The sequence below is a fragment of the Labrus mixtus genome, chromosome 9, assembly GCF_963584025.1.
Source record: "Labrus mixtus chromosome 9, fLabMix1.1, whole genome shotgun sequence".
Classification (NCBI taxonomy): domain Eukaryota; kingdom Metazoa; phylum Chordata; class Actinopteri; order Labriformes; family Labridae; genus Labrus; species Labrus mixtus.
Genome location: NC_083620.1, coordinates 27,831,396 through 27,847,772, shown reverse-complemented (window position 1 = coordinate 27,847,772; position 16,377 = coordinate 27,831,396). Strand labels below are relative to the sequence as shown.

General features: G+C 42.6%; 1 protein-coding gene across 1 annotated transcript in view; it reads right to left on the bottom strand.

Annotated features, from left to right (window-relative positions):
• Positions 1 to 2,885: 2,885 nt before the first annotated feature.
• The window catches only part of slc8a2b (solute carrier family 8 member 2b), a 163,947-nt gene continuing 150,455 nt past the window's right edge, over positions 2,886 to 16,377 (bottom strand). Inside the window, exons 14-17 of the mRNA XM_061047217.1 lie at positions 15,159 to 15,283; positions 12,056 to 12,155; positions 9,329 to 9,607; positions 2,886 to 8,102 (exon numbers count right to left, since the gene is read on the bottom strand). Of these exons, the coding sequence (XP_060903200.1) occupies positions 7,726 to 8,102; positions 9,329 to 9,607; positions 12,056 to 12,155; positions 15,159 to 15,283 (881 nt within the window). The 3' untranslated portion in view covers positions 2,886 to 7,725. The remainder of the gene's footprint in view (positions 8,103 to 9,328; positions 9,608 to 12,055; positions 12,156 to 15,158; positions 15,284 to 16,377) is intronic.

Genomic DNA, 16,377 nt, shown 5'->3' with positions numbered 1-16,377 from the left:
CTTCCGCATCTGCGCACTGCGACTCAAGAGACCTCCGGAAACGTCACTTATAAATACCATAGACTGTAAAGATAAATACCTACTTGTAAATAATATATAAATAATAATAATAATAATATATATATTATTATTATTATTATTATTATATTAAATATAGTAATAATAATATTCTAATATTAATAAATAATATATAATATTTACAGTCTATGATAAATACATGTTTTCTGGTTTCAGGAATAAGGTATCCTGGGCTCCACTAAGGAACAATCAATTGTATATGACGCGATTCTGTCTGGATTAAAAATAAATAAATAAATAAATAAAATAAATAAATAAGTAAATAAATAAATAAATATTTCTGTCAACTTCTGTGGGAGATTTTGAGCATCATATTATATTTGAGGAATTGTTCATGGGGAATTCAGATCCTTTACAGAGTTTAAAAACTAATAGCCTAACAAATGTAGGCTATAAGGAAAATAATTCAGAGGGACACCTGTAGTAAATCTGCCTCTATATTTGAATAGAGTAATCTGTACACTGACATTAACTAAAAGAAGACTTGAGTATTAACCAGGAAACATTTTTGTGTCAATTCAGGTGTGAGAAGTGTCCTTGAAGATGCTCCCCTATTAATTCAGTTATTGTAAAATATAGGCGAAACGTGACCCTCTTTGTACTATCGTCAGATTGCAGATGAAACAATAACTCACCTTTTCTATGACTGCTCTGAAAAAAACAGGCTTTCTGGACTGATATTCATCTTTTTAATCAAAACTAGTTGTTTAACTAAGAGTCAAATTTTAATATGTACATTAAATTATTGAACAAACCCTAAAGCAAGTTTCTGTATATCTGGGTCTGTTCTGCTCTGATGTAAATCCAGATTCCTCCTCAGTTACGGCAACATGAGTAAATAATATTTGTTAGCTTCCACCCTTGCTGTAATAAATTACAGATACCTGCTTGTATCTGATCTATGGATACAGTCACACACTGGGGATGAAGATTCACTTTTATAAAAGCTCTGAAGAGTTCTTCTCTTATAATATTATCAGTGTTTTTGCAACAACGTTTGTTTTTTCCTGTTTAACATTCAGTGGAGCTGAAGACTGGTGGAGACTGCCGTCACTGACTACTTTGTTCCTCGAGCTTGAAGCACATGTTAATCTCTCAATCTGAAGTCTGTGGGGGGAAGAAAGAAAACCTGATGTTTGACAAACTGAAACCAGAGAGTGAAGACAAAAGAGGAATGAAGTGTTGCTCTGTCTCTATGGTGATACCAGAGAAGCCTCTGTGAATACTTTGGGTGTTTCTGCTGTGATTCCATCTTGTGTTTACTTCATTACACATGTTGAATGTAAAATAAACATGTGTCTCCTTTAAAAGAAATAAACTATCGGATAATGTTTCTTGGAAAATGGCGATTATTTTTGACATGATTAAAAATGTTGCTGTTTATTTCTCAGTTGAACTAATAAATAAATGTCAAACTATAGTGAAACTTTTAATATATGCATACATTGTAATTTCAAAAAGTAGAAAGAGGCATGTTGTTTGAATTTCCCTCAGGGTCAATAAAGTATAAATCTATCTATAATGTGTTTTTGGCCTCTTCCAGGCCACTATGCATACAATTCTCTCATGGTTGAAATCACAAAGGGAAGTGTTTGAAGGATGAATGGATTAGTTTCCTAAAGTGGGGTGTGGGACCCCGCCCTAAGTGATGACGGCACACCGCTTTCAAGGAAAGTGAGTCTACAGCAGACGTCACACATTTACAAGTTTTATGTTTTAGCATCACTTTTATCGCTTTATCGTTTGTTGTCACACTGAAGTTTCTGTTCTGTATTTTTCTTTTACAGCCAATGTTTGAGATAAATTCTTCTCAAAGTATAGGAATGTGTTAGCAAAGAGCCTGACAATGTGCTTGTTTATGAATATATGTTGATGTGTGGTGAACAGAGGGATGGGGAGGGTTGGAAATATTTTCATCTGCCAAAGGGGGCCCAGTGAAAACAAATTTGGGAACCACTGGATTGGGCCGCTTTGGACCCTTAGATTAAAGTCTTACATCAGTAATTTAAACTAACATGTCAGTGTTTTCATATGAAACATTTTACAGGAGAACTCTTCAGCCCCGTTTCCACCAAGCGGTCCGGTTTGGTTCAGTACACTTTGGTCCGGTTTGGTTCAGTAAACCCTGATCTTGCTTGCGTTTCTGCAGCCAACTGTACCCTTACACTTCACTAAATCACAAAATCTCCACGGCAACAAACAAAAACATCCTTGAAATGACTCTCTCCAAATGCACAGGATATTTAAACATAGTACGTTTTGTGTTTGTCCTTTATAACCGCTGTACCACAGGAAGTGAGGATTCTTTCGACCAATCAATGGACTGCAGTGTGTCTAGCAATAGAATGGTGCCAAAAAAGTAGAACAATATGGATCAGTTATTTTGGTACCTTTCCCAACTTTTGACAGTGGAAACGCCAATAAATGTGAACCGTACCAAACCGATATGATCTGAACCGCTTGTTGGAAACGGGGCTTATGATTCACATTCATTGGCATACCAAAAGAACTGATCCGTACCGTCCTACTTTTTTTGGTTCCCTTCTGTTGGGGTGCCAGGCGTACCGATCCGACCCTAAAGGTTGGAGCTAGACACATTGCAGTCCATTGATTGGTCGAAAGAATCTTCACTTCCTGCAACCAAGATCAGGGTTTACCATACCAAACTGTACTGAACCAAACCGGACCGCTTGGTTGAAACGAGGAGAGTTAAGGGTAACCTCTGAAATGTTTCATCCTCACAGTGTGTTGGGTTTGGACCGCCGTGTGAGCAGAAGGAGAAACAATAACGACACAGACACATGACGCCTTGAAAATAAATAAACTATATTCCAATAAGGTCGACATCACTTGATTCAAGACCTTCATGTTCGTTCAGTAACACATTACACCTCATGCCATGTTCTCAAAAAAAGTTGTAATTTTCTTTTTTTCTAACATTTTTTTTTTCTGCATTTCATTAAAAAAAAAAAATTAGATAATCATGAGCAGTTAATAATTTATTATTACAGTATTGAATAAATGTATATGTCTATCACAAGATATTGTAGTAACTCAGTCAGTAACTTCCCTACAAAGGTTCAGGCAGAGAGAGAGAACGTTTCATCACCACAGGAAAAAACTTCACAGAGAGAGAGAGACACATTGAAGAGCAAGACCTGGGAGGGAGAGAACGCGAGAAGAGGAACAGGAACAGAAGAAGAAGAAGACACTCACACAGACATAGAAATATCATACAAGACAAACAAAGAGATGACCTGGGACGTTGTTCGATGCAAACAAATCCTTGACACAACAGAGCAGCACTCTTTTCACAGCTTGTAGTAAATAAGCAGTCGACACTGAATCCATAAATCTGTCCCGAGTGTGTGTGTCTGTGTGTGGTATGGAGTTTGGATGTGTCTGTGTGTGTGCCCACCTGCTCATTTCACTTCACAAAGACCCTCTCTGGTGTCTGGGATTTGAACTGAGGGGGGGGGGGGGGGGGGGGGGGGATAAACCCCAATTAAAAAAATATGCTGATCGGCGTCCATCATAGAAGACCATGCTGCTAACACGGGTACACAGGGATTCATCATGCATCTGCAAGAAGAACACAGAGGAGGAACAAACACAGCAGACACAGACAGACGAGGGAGGGGCGAGAGAGTCTAGATGGGAGTGGGAGTGGGAGTGGGGGGGATAGGGGGGGTCATCACATCTAGCTACAGAACAGCAAAGGCCAAAACCAGACAGTTAGTACAGAAGTTCATGGAAACATGGAACATTGTCCAGGCATTGAAGACAGTTCCTTTAGCGGGTGCTGAGCCACATCTGGATCACATCTGCTGGGACAACTGCTGGGTACGTAAATCCAAGCTGGTCCAGATCCATTTTTTACCCAGTCAAAGATTACACACGAGTTCAGCTGACGTGTGTGTGTGTGTGTGTGTGTGTGTGAGTGTGTGTGTGTGTGTGTGTGTGTGTAATCTTGGTCCCACCTAGTCGTTAGTAAGTAAACTACAGTTAGGCTCGACGACAGCATTAATATCTACAAAAAACACCACCCGTCTTCAGCTCATGACTTAACCCAAGACTGACGATTATACTGGCAATGTTCCACTCTGTTTCTTCATGTAAACATGCTACGTACACTCAAAAGAACTCCTCCCCCTGCAGGACGAGGAGCGATGAAGAGATGTATGTTGGCGAAGGGTTTTTTACGACAAACACTGAAGCAGAGAAAAGATGTGTGCTGACCTCTCGTCAGAGCTACTTAGTAATTAAGATAGATGAGTTGAAACTGTTTTCTGTATTGCACATTGAAACCAACCCTCCTGGAAAATGATTCCCAAACCGTTTCGCCCTCAGGGACCCCCTGTGGCGCAGCGTATATCTATAGATAAATAATCTTCTTGTAAACAGTGGCGGTTCTAGACCACTTTAACTGAGGGGGGCCAAACTGGGGGCCAGCTGTTTTGTCAGAGAGGAACATTAAACCCAGGTGAAAAATAGACAAAGATAATCCCTTTAAAAAATATATATTATGACAAATAATAGCACCCATCATTAAATACCATGATTTATTGTTTCAGTAACAATATTTAATACTATATTGTGAGTCCAGTTGTTGAGTCAAATACTGTGTATGTGTCTTCCTTTTGGAGGGGTGGCCACAGGGGGGGGGACCAAGCTCACTGGCCCCTGTTGGCCCCTGCCTAGAACCGCCCATGCTTGTAAATAAATAAATATCTAAATAAATCCTCTAATGAGAAGAAATATATACATAAGTAAACGCAGACACAAACCAGTCAGCAGACTGTGTCGGAACAATAGATGGGGTTATGTTAAGTTATGATACACTACATTGTTTCAGCGGTTCAAAGGGAGGGGGGGGGGGGGGGGGGGGCTTCATCACCGTGGAAAATATATCAAAATCTAATCCACTAAATTCAGAGACGATGACATCTACACAAGCGGCGGCATATCAGCTACTGACACTCCTCTAAACGTCGTTTAGAAGTACAAAACAATCTACCTTGGCTATATCTGCAAGGAAAAGATAGAAAAGTGTTTTTTTTAGAAAGTTTTACAAAGTATGGTGAGCTCACGGCGGTAAACAAATCAAATCCTTTCTCTCATTTCATGAACGACGACGAGTTGTAACAAATTCCACTTTTTATAGCACTTATCATTTTGTGGGCGAGAGTTTGTTATCGTAGTACTCACAGAGAGATGTGTGTGATGTGACTGATATTGTGCAGAGAGAATTATTACAGTGATGATAAATGATTAGCTCATCATGTAAAAAGGAGGCTGGCCTTTAAATGCTCTGACTTTCTAATCTATTAGTTAACCACTGAATTATCATTAATCTGTTGCACAACGCTCGGTAAATTTAAGTTTGTTTGCAGACATGCTCAACCAATCAGAGCATGTCTGCAAACAGCGTGCCGATGTTGTTCCTCTACTCTAGCATGCAATACTGAGCATGACATAAAATGCTTTGAAGAGCAGTGTTCATGAATGAGTCGCTCACTGGACCACCTGTTAATGTTGCTATGATTTATAAAAAAGATGATCTAACCGGACACAGGGCTGCTGCTGCTGCTGCTGCTGCTTCTGTACAGAAACCCTGTGAGCTCGTCAGGCTGTCTGCAGAGGCCGAGCGCTGTCTGCTGCTGACCTGCAGACTGTAAACATATAGTCTAGAGAACAATTACACGATAGACCTTTGTTAGCTCTTTTTGTACAAAGACTTTCCCTCAAAATGGGAAGTGATTTTTTTTAGCATGTCTGGTACTGATATTGTGCTCTCAGTCAGCACAGATGAGCGGAGACACAATTACAACAGTCTCCACGCTGTGGTCTGCATCCTGTGTTAGCCTACTTTAGAGCTGCAGACAGTTCATATAGACTCCCTCTCATGTATTGCACACTGAACCGCTTGTCGCTGAAAGAAGAAACACAACATAACGTGCAGCCTAGACAGTTTGTACAGCTTCAATACGAGATTATTTTTACTCGAGAGTTGGAGTTAAGGCATTGTATGGGTGCTCTATTGTATGGGTGCTCTATTGTATGGGTGCTATCTTAAGTATCTGTGGAATCTGTGAAGTCAAAGTTGACGACTGGAAGGGTTAGCTAACACTGTTTATGTCTTGTTTGACCCATCCATGCGTGTGTTTGTCCGACCATGCTGCTGTCACTACAGAAAGGTGCAGGATTAGTCTGTCAGGATTCATGCCATATTAATGGATTAGTCTGTCACTACTCACAATGACACAGTGATGACTGACTGCATGTTCAGTGTCTGTCTGCACTCACATTCACTTCTCTGGCCACGTGTGTTGTGATTACACTCCACACAGCGCGCACGTGTGTGTGTGTGTGTGCACATATTTGAAAAAAACGTCCTTCCTGCTCCTCTCAGACCAAACTCTCTTCCGTCTACTTCCTGTCTTTCTGACACAGCGTTTTTTAAAAAAAAGGAAGGTTTCACATCAAGGAGCAGCTGAGCGGACGCAAACACAAACAGAGGGATGTTTTTAATTTACAGCTTGTTTCCCCTTTTCTGTTGAACTGTGTGTGTATTAGAAGACGTTCCAGATCTGACTTAACATGCAAACGATCATCTTCAGTTTGAAATTATCAACGGTTACCACGGAAACGATCCAGTCGAGAGACAAATGCGACAGAGACGCAGGATGCTATGGCTCTTTTTAAAAACATTGATCCATTAGTGTATCAGCTGAGACTAAAGTCAGTATTTCATTGGCTGAATATATCGCCGTTCATTTCCACACTCCCTAAGTTATCTTCACGTCTAAAGTTAAGCATGTGTGTGACAGAGGACGCTGAAACGTATCGCCACCTTTTTCAATTGTCTGCTGAATGAAAACACTACACTCGATATATGTACACTGGTTTTTGACTATTTACAGCGCGTGTGGAGAAACGCATTCACCTATACAGTGTGTTAGACGAGCATCACTTTACAAGAACCCCCCCCCCCCCCCCCCGTAGTAAACAAACTTCATGTTATAGCTATTGTAAACATTTCACTCCTTTTTTTTTTCCACTCTTTGCTCCGCCTCCTGAGTGAAGACGGGTGGAGCTGTACTTGAAAAGGAGAGGAGAGGAGGGGGGACAAACAAAGGGCGAGATTCCCACAATGCAACTTGGATGGATACATTTTTTTCTACACAGGCTTCTTCTCCATCAGCGGTCTGACCCGATGTCTCCGTCTCCGATCCTTCCTAAACCTACCTGGCTTTAAATCAACAACAACCCTCCAGCAGCTCACCTGACCCTCTCTCACCTCGGGAAATGTCACGACCACTTCCCTCGCTCTCTCCGTTCTCCGTCTGCTCTCTGCTAACTTTGCTACAGTGACCTTCTGTTTTCTCACTTCTCGTCCCTCAAACACACTTCCCCTGGTCCTTCCTCATGCCTGTAACGGTGTGTGTGTGTGTGTGTGTGTTAGGATCTGTTTACACATGCGTTAATATGATGTGCGTGTGTGAACATGAATCTGATCGATGCATCGCCTCCAGGCTGCAGGGCGCCCGAGTGTGTGTGGTCAGTAAACAAATGAGTGTGTTAATGTGTGTATCGCCGCCGTGCAGGATTCTTCCAGAACTCGCTGCATCTTCTTTTCTTTTTTTTTTAAAAGCCCGGGATGTGGCAGTAGGCCTCCAGGCTGGAGAAGAGGATGTAGAGCAACCACAGCCCCACGAACAGCAGACTGGTCAGGAGGCGGGGCAACCTCGGGCCGCCCAGCTCGCCGCCGAAGGCTGGCCGGCGTCTGAACAGGAGCACGGCCATGGCGATGAAAGCGAAGATGGTGAAGAGTGTGACGGAGAAGGCCAGCGACCCCGGGTCCACCCTGAACTCCTTCCCTTGCACTTTCCAGTAGATGGCGGCCACCGACCACGCCACGCCGATCCCCAGGAACACGTTTACGGCGTTGCTACCGGTGACGTTGCCAACGGACGCGTCAGCATGCTGGTCCTGCATGGCGGCCACTTTGCTCGCAAAGGTGTCTAGGATGGAAGAAAGAGGTGGAGAGTTAAACAGTTTTTGATTTTCGATGCAGATCAATGTGGGCTTCAAGCGACTGTTTACAAAAATGAGCTCTTCTCTAGAAGAAGCAGTATCAACAAAGGAATGAAGAACACAATGAGGAACAGAGAATACATATAAATAGATTCATGGGGCGCTGGTTCCGCTGGTGGTGCAGTGGTTAGTGCATGTGTAAGTGAGCATAGAGGCCTATTTTCAAAATCAAAAACAAAGACGACGTCCTGAATGGCCGACTGTGGCACTCAGGTTTCAGGGACACTGTGGCTGTTTTCAAAACCGTGTACTACATACTACTATCTAAATCAGTATGCAGTATATACTGTATCCTGCATACTGAGTTCAACAGTAGTATGTAGTATGACTGCCAGTCGTCGGTTATTTTGCGGTATGCTTGACACGGTTAAACTGGTTTACTGGAATGCGGAAGTAAACAACGGCCCGACTGGAGGTAATTAACAAGTCAACAATCTCTCATATATTCTGTCATTTATACACAATGCCCTGGGTGGAAATATGATTGGCATGCTATTAAAGTTGTAGTATACTTTTCATTCAGGTTTAACTTTTACTCAGCTGTGAATAATATGAAGAGCACCCTGTAACTGCAGCTGCTGGTCCAGCTGTGGCACATGAACTGTACAGTCCAGAAAGCAGGAAAATCTGAGGTGGTAAGACTTATAAATACATGAACATGTCATATTGGTTCATGCCCATAATGTGGCAAGATATTCAGTCACCGCCACCGACGAGTTCAAACAGCTGCGCTCCGGCATTTTGATCTCTGACCTGGCACTTTGCATTGTGGGAAACAGTACGCGAGGTAGACTGGTCCGATGCATACTGTACATTTTTCCTGAATCAGTATGACATCCTGGTATTTTTGGCATACTGTGGATCTCGCTGTTGTTTGCATACTGCATACTGCATTTTGGCCAAATCAGTACTAGTAGTATAGTATGTGGTTTCCCTCACCTCTGTTGATGCACATCATCATCATCATCATCATCATCATCATCATCATCATCATCATCATCATCATGGTCTCATTTATTTCTAAACAGCTGAACGTAGGATTAATAGATTTATTCTATTTATAAAAACAGGATCGATCTTCTGCTGATGTTGAACAGTCTGTTACTGTCCTCACATCATCTCTCTCACAAAGTTAAAAAAAACTTTCACTCACCTGGAATAGAAGTTCCCAGAGCGACAAACACCACCGCAGTCACAGTGTCCCGAAGCCCCACGGTGCAGCCAAAGTGCGACGCCAAATCGCCGATGACGGCGGTGAGGAGGCCGATGACGCTGATGGAGACTAAGAAACAGGCCCAGCCATTCCAGTACTCCGTGGGAGGGACGCAGGCGAAGAGAACCTTCCAGAAGACGGTGAGGAAATGCATGACGTAGTCGTAACACGATGGAAGACGCTCCTCACGACCCTCCTCATCATCGTCATCACCATCGCCTGAAGGGAGAGAAACAGAGGCACAGGTAAGACAAAACCATTCACGACATCAGAGTCAGAACAGCTGGAACAGTTTGATTACATGATTCTGGCATTTAAAGGGTTAAATTCCTCATAATTATTCAATGTTTGGTAGTTTTGAGCAGGGCTGAATTTGTTTAAGAGATTTATGCAAAAAAAGTAGAAAAAAATATCAATCTGTTCTATTTTTATATCAGTTTTTGTAAATTGGATATTTTCGCCCTCCAATGTCTAAACAGGGAACTACATTTTAAATCTGATGCTACACAAAAACTAACAAAGCATCAAAGTCAATATTTCGGATAATCTTTGACATATCCAAGACTGACTTAAAAAAACATCCCCCAGCCACCAAATATTTGTTATATGGAAAATAACTCATTTTTGTGTTTTTTTTCCCTAAATAACAACAGTGACATCAAGTCATCAAACTGGCATTTAAAGGGTTAAATTCCTCATAATTATTCAATGTTTGGTAGTTTTCAGCAGGGCTGAAGTTGTTTAAGAGATTTATGCAGAAAAAAGTAGAAAAAAATATCAATCTGTTCTATTTTTATATCAGTTTTTTGGAAGTGGACATTTTTTGTCCTTAGTGACTTAAGAGGGTCGTAAACATGTTTCACAGTGTTTGATTGATCTATTAAAAAAATTAAAATGTGCATTCCAAAATATGTCAAGCGAGAGTCTTTCTTACAAAAAATGGTGCCATATGCACTAACACAGACAAAATGATGACCAGATGAAGAGGAAACATTTGACCAAATGGACAAAAATGTCCATAGTGATGCATGAGGGTTAAAACATGAACAGAAGCGTGTCTCTGGAGTTTCATGCACATTATGAGAACACGATCGTATTCAAACACAAACAGGATACAGACTAAAGTCCAAACAGATCATCTGTTGACTCCAGACTGGACTCTTCACTGTCAGCAGTGCACTGTTACTTCCACTAGATGGTGGTCTTCAATAACTTCCACTCCCACCAACGTTTCTTAGAGTAAAAAGATTCTTCTCCACTGCCTGCCTGAGGACTCGTTCAATAATTCATGTTTTCCAATACTGTGACATAACAAGGCCCTGCAGTCGTTTGTTTATTCTACACATGAACAGCCGTCTTTGAAGTCGACACATTAAGTCAAAGGCTGATGGTTAAAGTTTAACATCTGTTGTTCATGCTTTATTGATGCACAGGACAGAAGAACAGCACGTTTTTTTCACCTTCAGATCATCATCATTTAGAGAAAATCTACCTGAGAGCATAAACCTGAGGTGGATACTGAGGATAACAAGGCGGCTCCTGTATGCTCCTGTGTATATAACATTAGTTTGATGTAGGAGTAATTATTTATTTCGGTCAAAAACACACACACACACACACACACACACACACACACACACTCACACACACACACACACACACACACACACACACACACACACACACACACACACACACACTCAGGTACAGACACACACACACACACACACACACACACACACACACACACACAGGTACAGACACACACACACACACACACACACACACACACACACACACACACACACACACACACACACACACACACACACACACACACTCAGGTACAGACACACACACACACACACACACACACACACACACACACACAGGTACAGACACACACACACACACACACACACACACACACACACACACACACACACACACACACACACACACACACACACACACACACACACTCAGGTACAGACACACACACACACACACACACACACACACACACACACACACACAGGTACAGACACACACACACACACACACACACACACACACACACACACACACACACACACACACACACTCACACACACACACACACACACACACACTCACACACACACACACACACACACACACACACACACACACACACACACACACTCAGGTACAGACACACACACACACACACACACACACACACACACACACACTCACACACACACACACACACACACACACACACACTCACACACACACACACACACACACACACACACACACACACACACACACACACACACTCACACACACACACACACACACACACACACACACACACACTCAGGTACAGACACACACACACACACACACACACACACACACACACACACACACACACACACACACACTCACACACACACACACACACACACACACACACACACACACACACACACACACACACACACACAGGTACAGACACACACACACACACACACACACACACACAGACACACACACACACACACACACACAGGTACAGACACACACACACACACACACACACACACACACACACACACACACACACACACACACACACACACACACACACACAGGTACAGACACACACGGGGAGCTCACCTGCGCTGACAGTGACCGCCTCCACAAACTGTTCCCTCCAGGAGTGCGTGCCGATCACCAGCGCCAAGTTGGTCTTCTTAATGAGCTTGTCAACGGTGCTCTGACAATCAAAAACACACAACACACCTTGTTAGCGACCAATTACGCTCAGGTGTAGCTACACCTGTCTCCCCGCTGTGCCCCTTCCTGCCCGACACAAACAGATGCAGCTGAACAGTAGAGTGAATAAGAAGTGCACGTCGCTAACAGGATGGTATTCTCTCTACAGAGGAGTGATGTCTACGGGGAAAACTCAGGGGGCGGGGTCATTACATTTAAAGAGACACACACACCAAAACGGAGCGTTCTGAGAGAGCTGGTTTATTCAGGGTCACAAACCTCCTCTGGTGCTTGATTCATGTTATATTTTGACCAAAGCACAGCACAGATGTTTCATGTAGACCACAGGGGGACTGTTTGAAAAGGTGGAGGAGGGGACTGTTTGAAAAGGTGGAGGAGGGGACTGTTTGAAAAGGTGGAGGAGGGGACTGTTTGAAAAGGTGGAGGAGGGGACTGTTTGAAAAGGTGGAGGAGGGGGATCATATGTCCTCTTTAAAGGAAAAACAAGTTTATATGAGGAACAGTCGAGGGTCTTTAAGCTGTCTGGATATCGTCATGATTTATGGCTCTGTGGACTGATGGAAAGTCAAGCGATAGCGTAACAAAAATCTTTTATCTGTAAGTTAAATGTGCGTTTAAGTTAGAGGAAGGGGCGTGGTCATCCCTTCTGTGCACGTCCAAATTCGGTCACCAGCACACAGAATGCCAGCGCCCTGCGCCCGGGGTGTTTTTGCCTTCAACTTCTCCGTCCACTCTCATCGATCTCCTGTGTATTTACTCTAAAGGCCAATCATATTAAATCACATCGCTCCCTGACTCGCTGCTCACTAACCACAAATCACAAGAGACAGGGCCAATAAAAAGGGAAACCGAGGTTCAGCTGACCTCCTAATCAAATACAGGACAGAGATATTGAATGTTAGCGGATGAGGGAACAACACGCTCTCATTTATCTGTTGTTTGTTTCTCTCTCTCTCTCTCTCTCTCCGTCTATTATTTATTCTCAAAGCATCAAAACAATCTAATGTGATGTGGGCTTTTAATTGGGGGAAAGTTTTGAGCAGGAGGATGTTTGATTTGTTTGCTTCCTCTGACAAGTCAAACTTTGACTTTTTTAAATATAGCGTCTAAGTATTTGTCATATCGAGCAAAAGAGAGCTTTTTTAAGGTGACACATTTAAACCATAGACTGTAAATATCAGGCTGTAAACATGTTAATTTATGCTTTAAAAACAGCTTTTTTTAATGGGTGTGTATGTAACGTCCTGGCTTTTGGAGACAGCCTCAAGTGGACCCTCAAAGAACTTCAGGATTATGAACTTATGTTGACTTCATTTTTCAACATTCGAGGTTGCCCCATGATTTATACACACTAATAACTGAATGTGTTTAATTTAGTATGAAACTAAAAAGGCTGCAGCAGAAAACTGCAGACGTTCATGGTGAAAGATAAAGAAGACAGACGAGTAAATTCTTGAAGTCTGGAGTGGATTTCATGATTTCTGGGCTTTCAAAACATCCTCGCCTTGATCACAAACATGAACGCTGATAAAAGAAAGTTTCACATCATGTTGAAATGTTTATCTGGAGCATTAAAAACACACAATATGCTCCTCAGTACGACTGTAAAAACAGCTCTAAAAGGTCACTTGAGGGAACGGGAACATTTCCTTAATTAAGAATCCATTGTTTAAATTTTCATCAGAGCAGAAAACGGATGGGTTTGCAGTAATGTTATATAATCAGTGTGTGTGTGTGAATGAGACGCGTAGTCGAGCCGAGTGCTAAAATATTTATTTTATGGGTTTACTGCTGGAGCGGCAGGCAGTGGGGGTCTGAGCAGATTTGGCCTTGGGTGGTTTGTGGTTTGATTTCTTAAAAATACACCTGAGCTTTAATGCACATTTCAAATATCCTGATGTGCTCGGCTTCACCCCCCGACTTCGCTCTTCATGCACAGGTGAACGCAGTGACAGCACGGCCCCGCTCTGCACGCCTCGGGACTGGCAGCTGCATCGAGGGCAACACGTGCGCTTTTTAATAATTCAAACTCCACATTAGACCTGCTCCCTGAGAGGGGGGGGGGGGGGTTAGGACCCGCCTCAGGAATGTGAGAAAGAACGAAACAGTAGGATTTTTCACAACATGTCCAGAAAAGCACAGATCAATGCTTTTTCCCCCCAAACGGCTGTGAGCAGGGCGGGAAACTCCTGCTCTGGGTTTCGGCTTCAAGAGCAAAATGTCCAACTTTCATCGACATATTTTGAATAACATTTTGTAAATTAAAAGTCTGACTGAGTGGATGTTCAGTGGTCCTTGCCTGCAGCTTTAGGAGTTTTATTTCATGTCTTTGTTTTATTAACAGATCTTTTTTTTATTATTTCACTGATGGGATGATCTGAGGTAATAAACCTCGAAGCAGCTTTGGGCTTCCATCATCAATAAGTCATCAACACATTTATCGAGGATATCAGAATAATAACTGAGGTTAAAAAACAACAAGGAGCGCTGCAGACATAAATTACAGACACGAGGAGAGAGAGAGAGATTTAAACTCATGAGGACAGACATCAACAGCTTCATAAATCACAAAGATGCTGCTCTCCTCCCAGAGGAAACTTTAGCCACCTCACATGACGCTCTCCTAAAAGCTTCAGGCAGGCTGCCTCTGAAATCTTTGCACACACGTCCCTCACAGTGGAAGATAATCAATGTAGGACGGGAGGGGGGGTCCTCAGGAGGCCGGACATGATGTATAAAGAACGATTACCCCCCCCCCCACACACTTGCTTGTGGTGAATGTTTCCTGAATATTTCCTGCTGTGTTCACACATCAGCTCATGCCAAAAGTGTACCAGGAACAAATTTGGGTAGAGGCAAAGGGGAAAAATTCATCTGGAAGCTTTCACACATGCAGCTCATCCTGAAAACTTCAAAAGTTGAAGTTTTGTGCCTGTGTGAAAGAATCATCTGTGGGTCAAATAAACGGATGAAAAGTTTGAACCTTGAACTCGTACGACTCCTCGATGACCACCTCCAGGCGGCTGTGCTCCCCCAGGATGGGCTTCCCCATCTCGGCTATCCTCCGGGCCTCCTCCTCCTCTGAACTCATCTGTCCCTCAGCCCCCTCTGTGGGGGAGAAAAGAGGAAGGGGGGGGGGGGGGGGGGGGGGATGTGAAGGAAACAATGAGGACACCAACAGTGAGTGTAGAAAACAAAATCCATGTCACACATATTCTCAAGCCCTGCCTGTATCAATAATAGATCATGAGTCAACGTTTTATTTAGAGCTGCACTACATCGCTAGTGTTTGAGTGTGTGTGTGTGTGTGTGTGTGTGTGTGTGTGTGTGTGTGTGTGTGTGTGCGCGTGTGCAGAGAGCCGAGGATCTACAGACAGAAGAGAGAAAAGCAGGGGTGGAAAGTTTCTTCCACACTCTCACATTCTGCAGTTTGGCTGCAAAACACAAGTTCAGACTTTTAATGAAAATAAAACATGAACCAGAAACAAACTCAAACTACATCATGAGATCATTTGAGGAACCACAGATTGTACAATGACACTAATGTACGTTTAACAATATAACTCATAACAGTGTAAGACAGCTGCAATGCACCAATATTAGATTTTGACAACAAACAAGCTTCTTATAAAGTCCTGGAAAATGTAGGACGACACTTTGCTGCACTTGCATTATGGCTAGAGTGTCTTTAACTCTATCTTTTCTGATTGGTTGTTATGGAAACGCTGGTCACTACAGCAGTCAAATCAGCATTCAAATCCTGGGATCAGGCCCTGCATAAGGTCCTGTGTTAAGAACTGAGATGTCAGCACCTTGTTTACTGCTTGTAAAGTCATAGTAATAAAGTTATATTTGTATAAAGGTGCACATCAATAATCCCCAGAGCTCGAAGGGGAATCATCGTCCTGTGTGACAAACAGTCATTAACCCAACAACACGCAGATCAAACTGCAAAGCTGATGTTAAAAGAAGAAGAACTGACCGATATACTAACAAACAGATTTTTTTAGAGATGCACCGATTGTGAAAATCAGGACTGATACCGATACTGATGTTTTTTAAATTTCTTCTTTTGATGTTAGACTCACAACATGCCAACACTTTCTCCCATGTTTGACCATGAAAGGTGACTTCCTCCGCTCAATAAAAAACCTCTCCTCTGAATCTGCAGGTAGGCGTATTAGATACCAGCGTTAAAATGT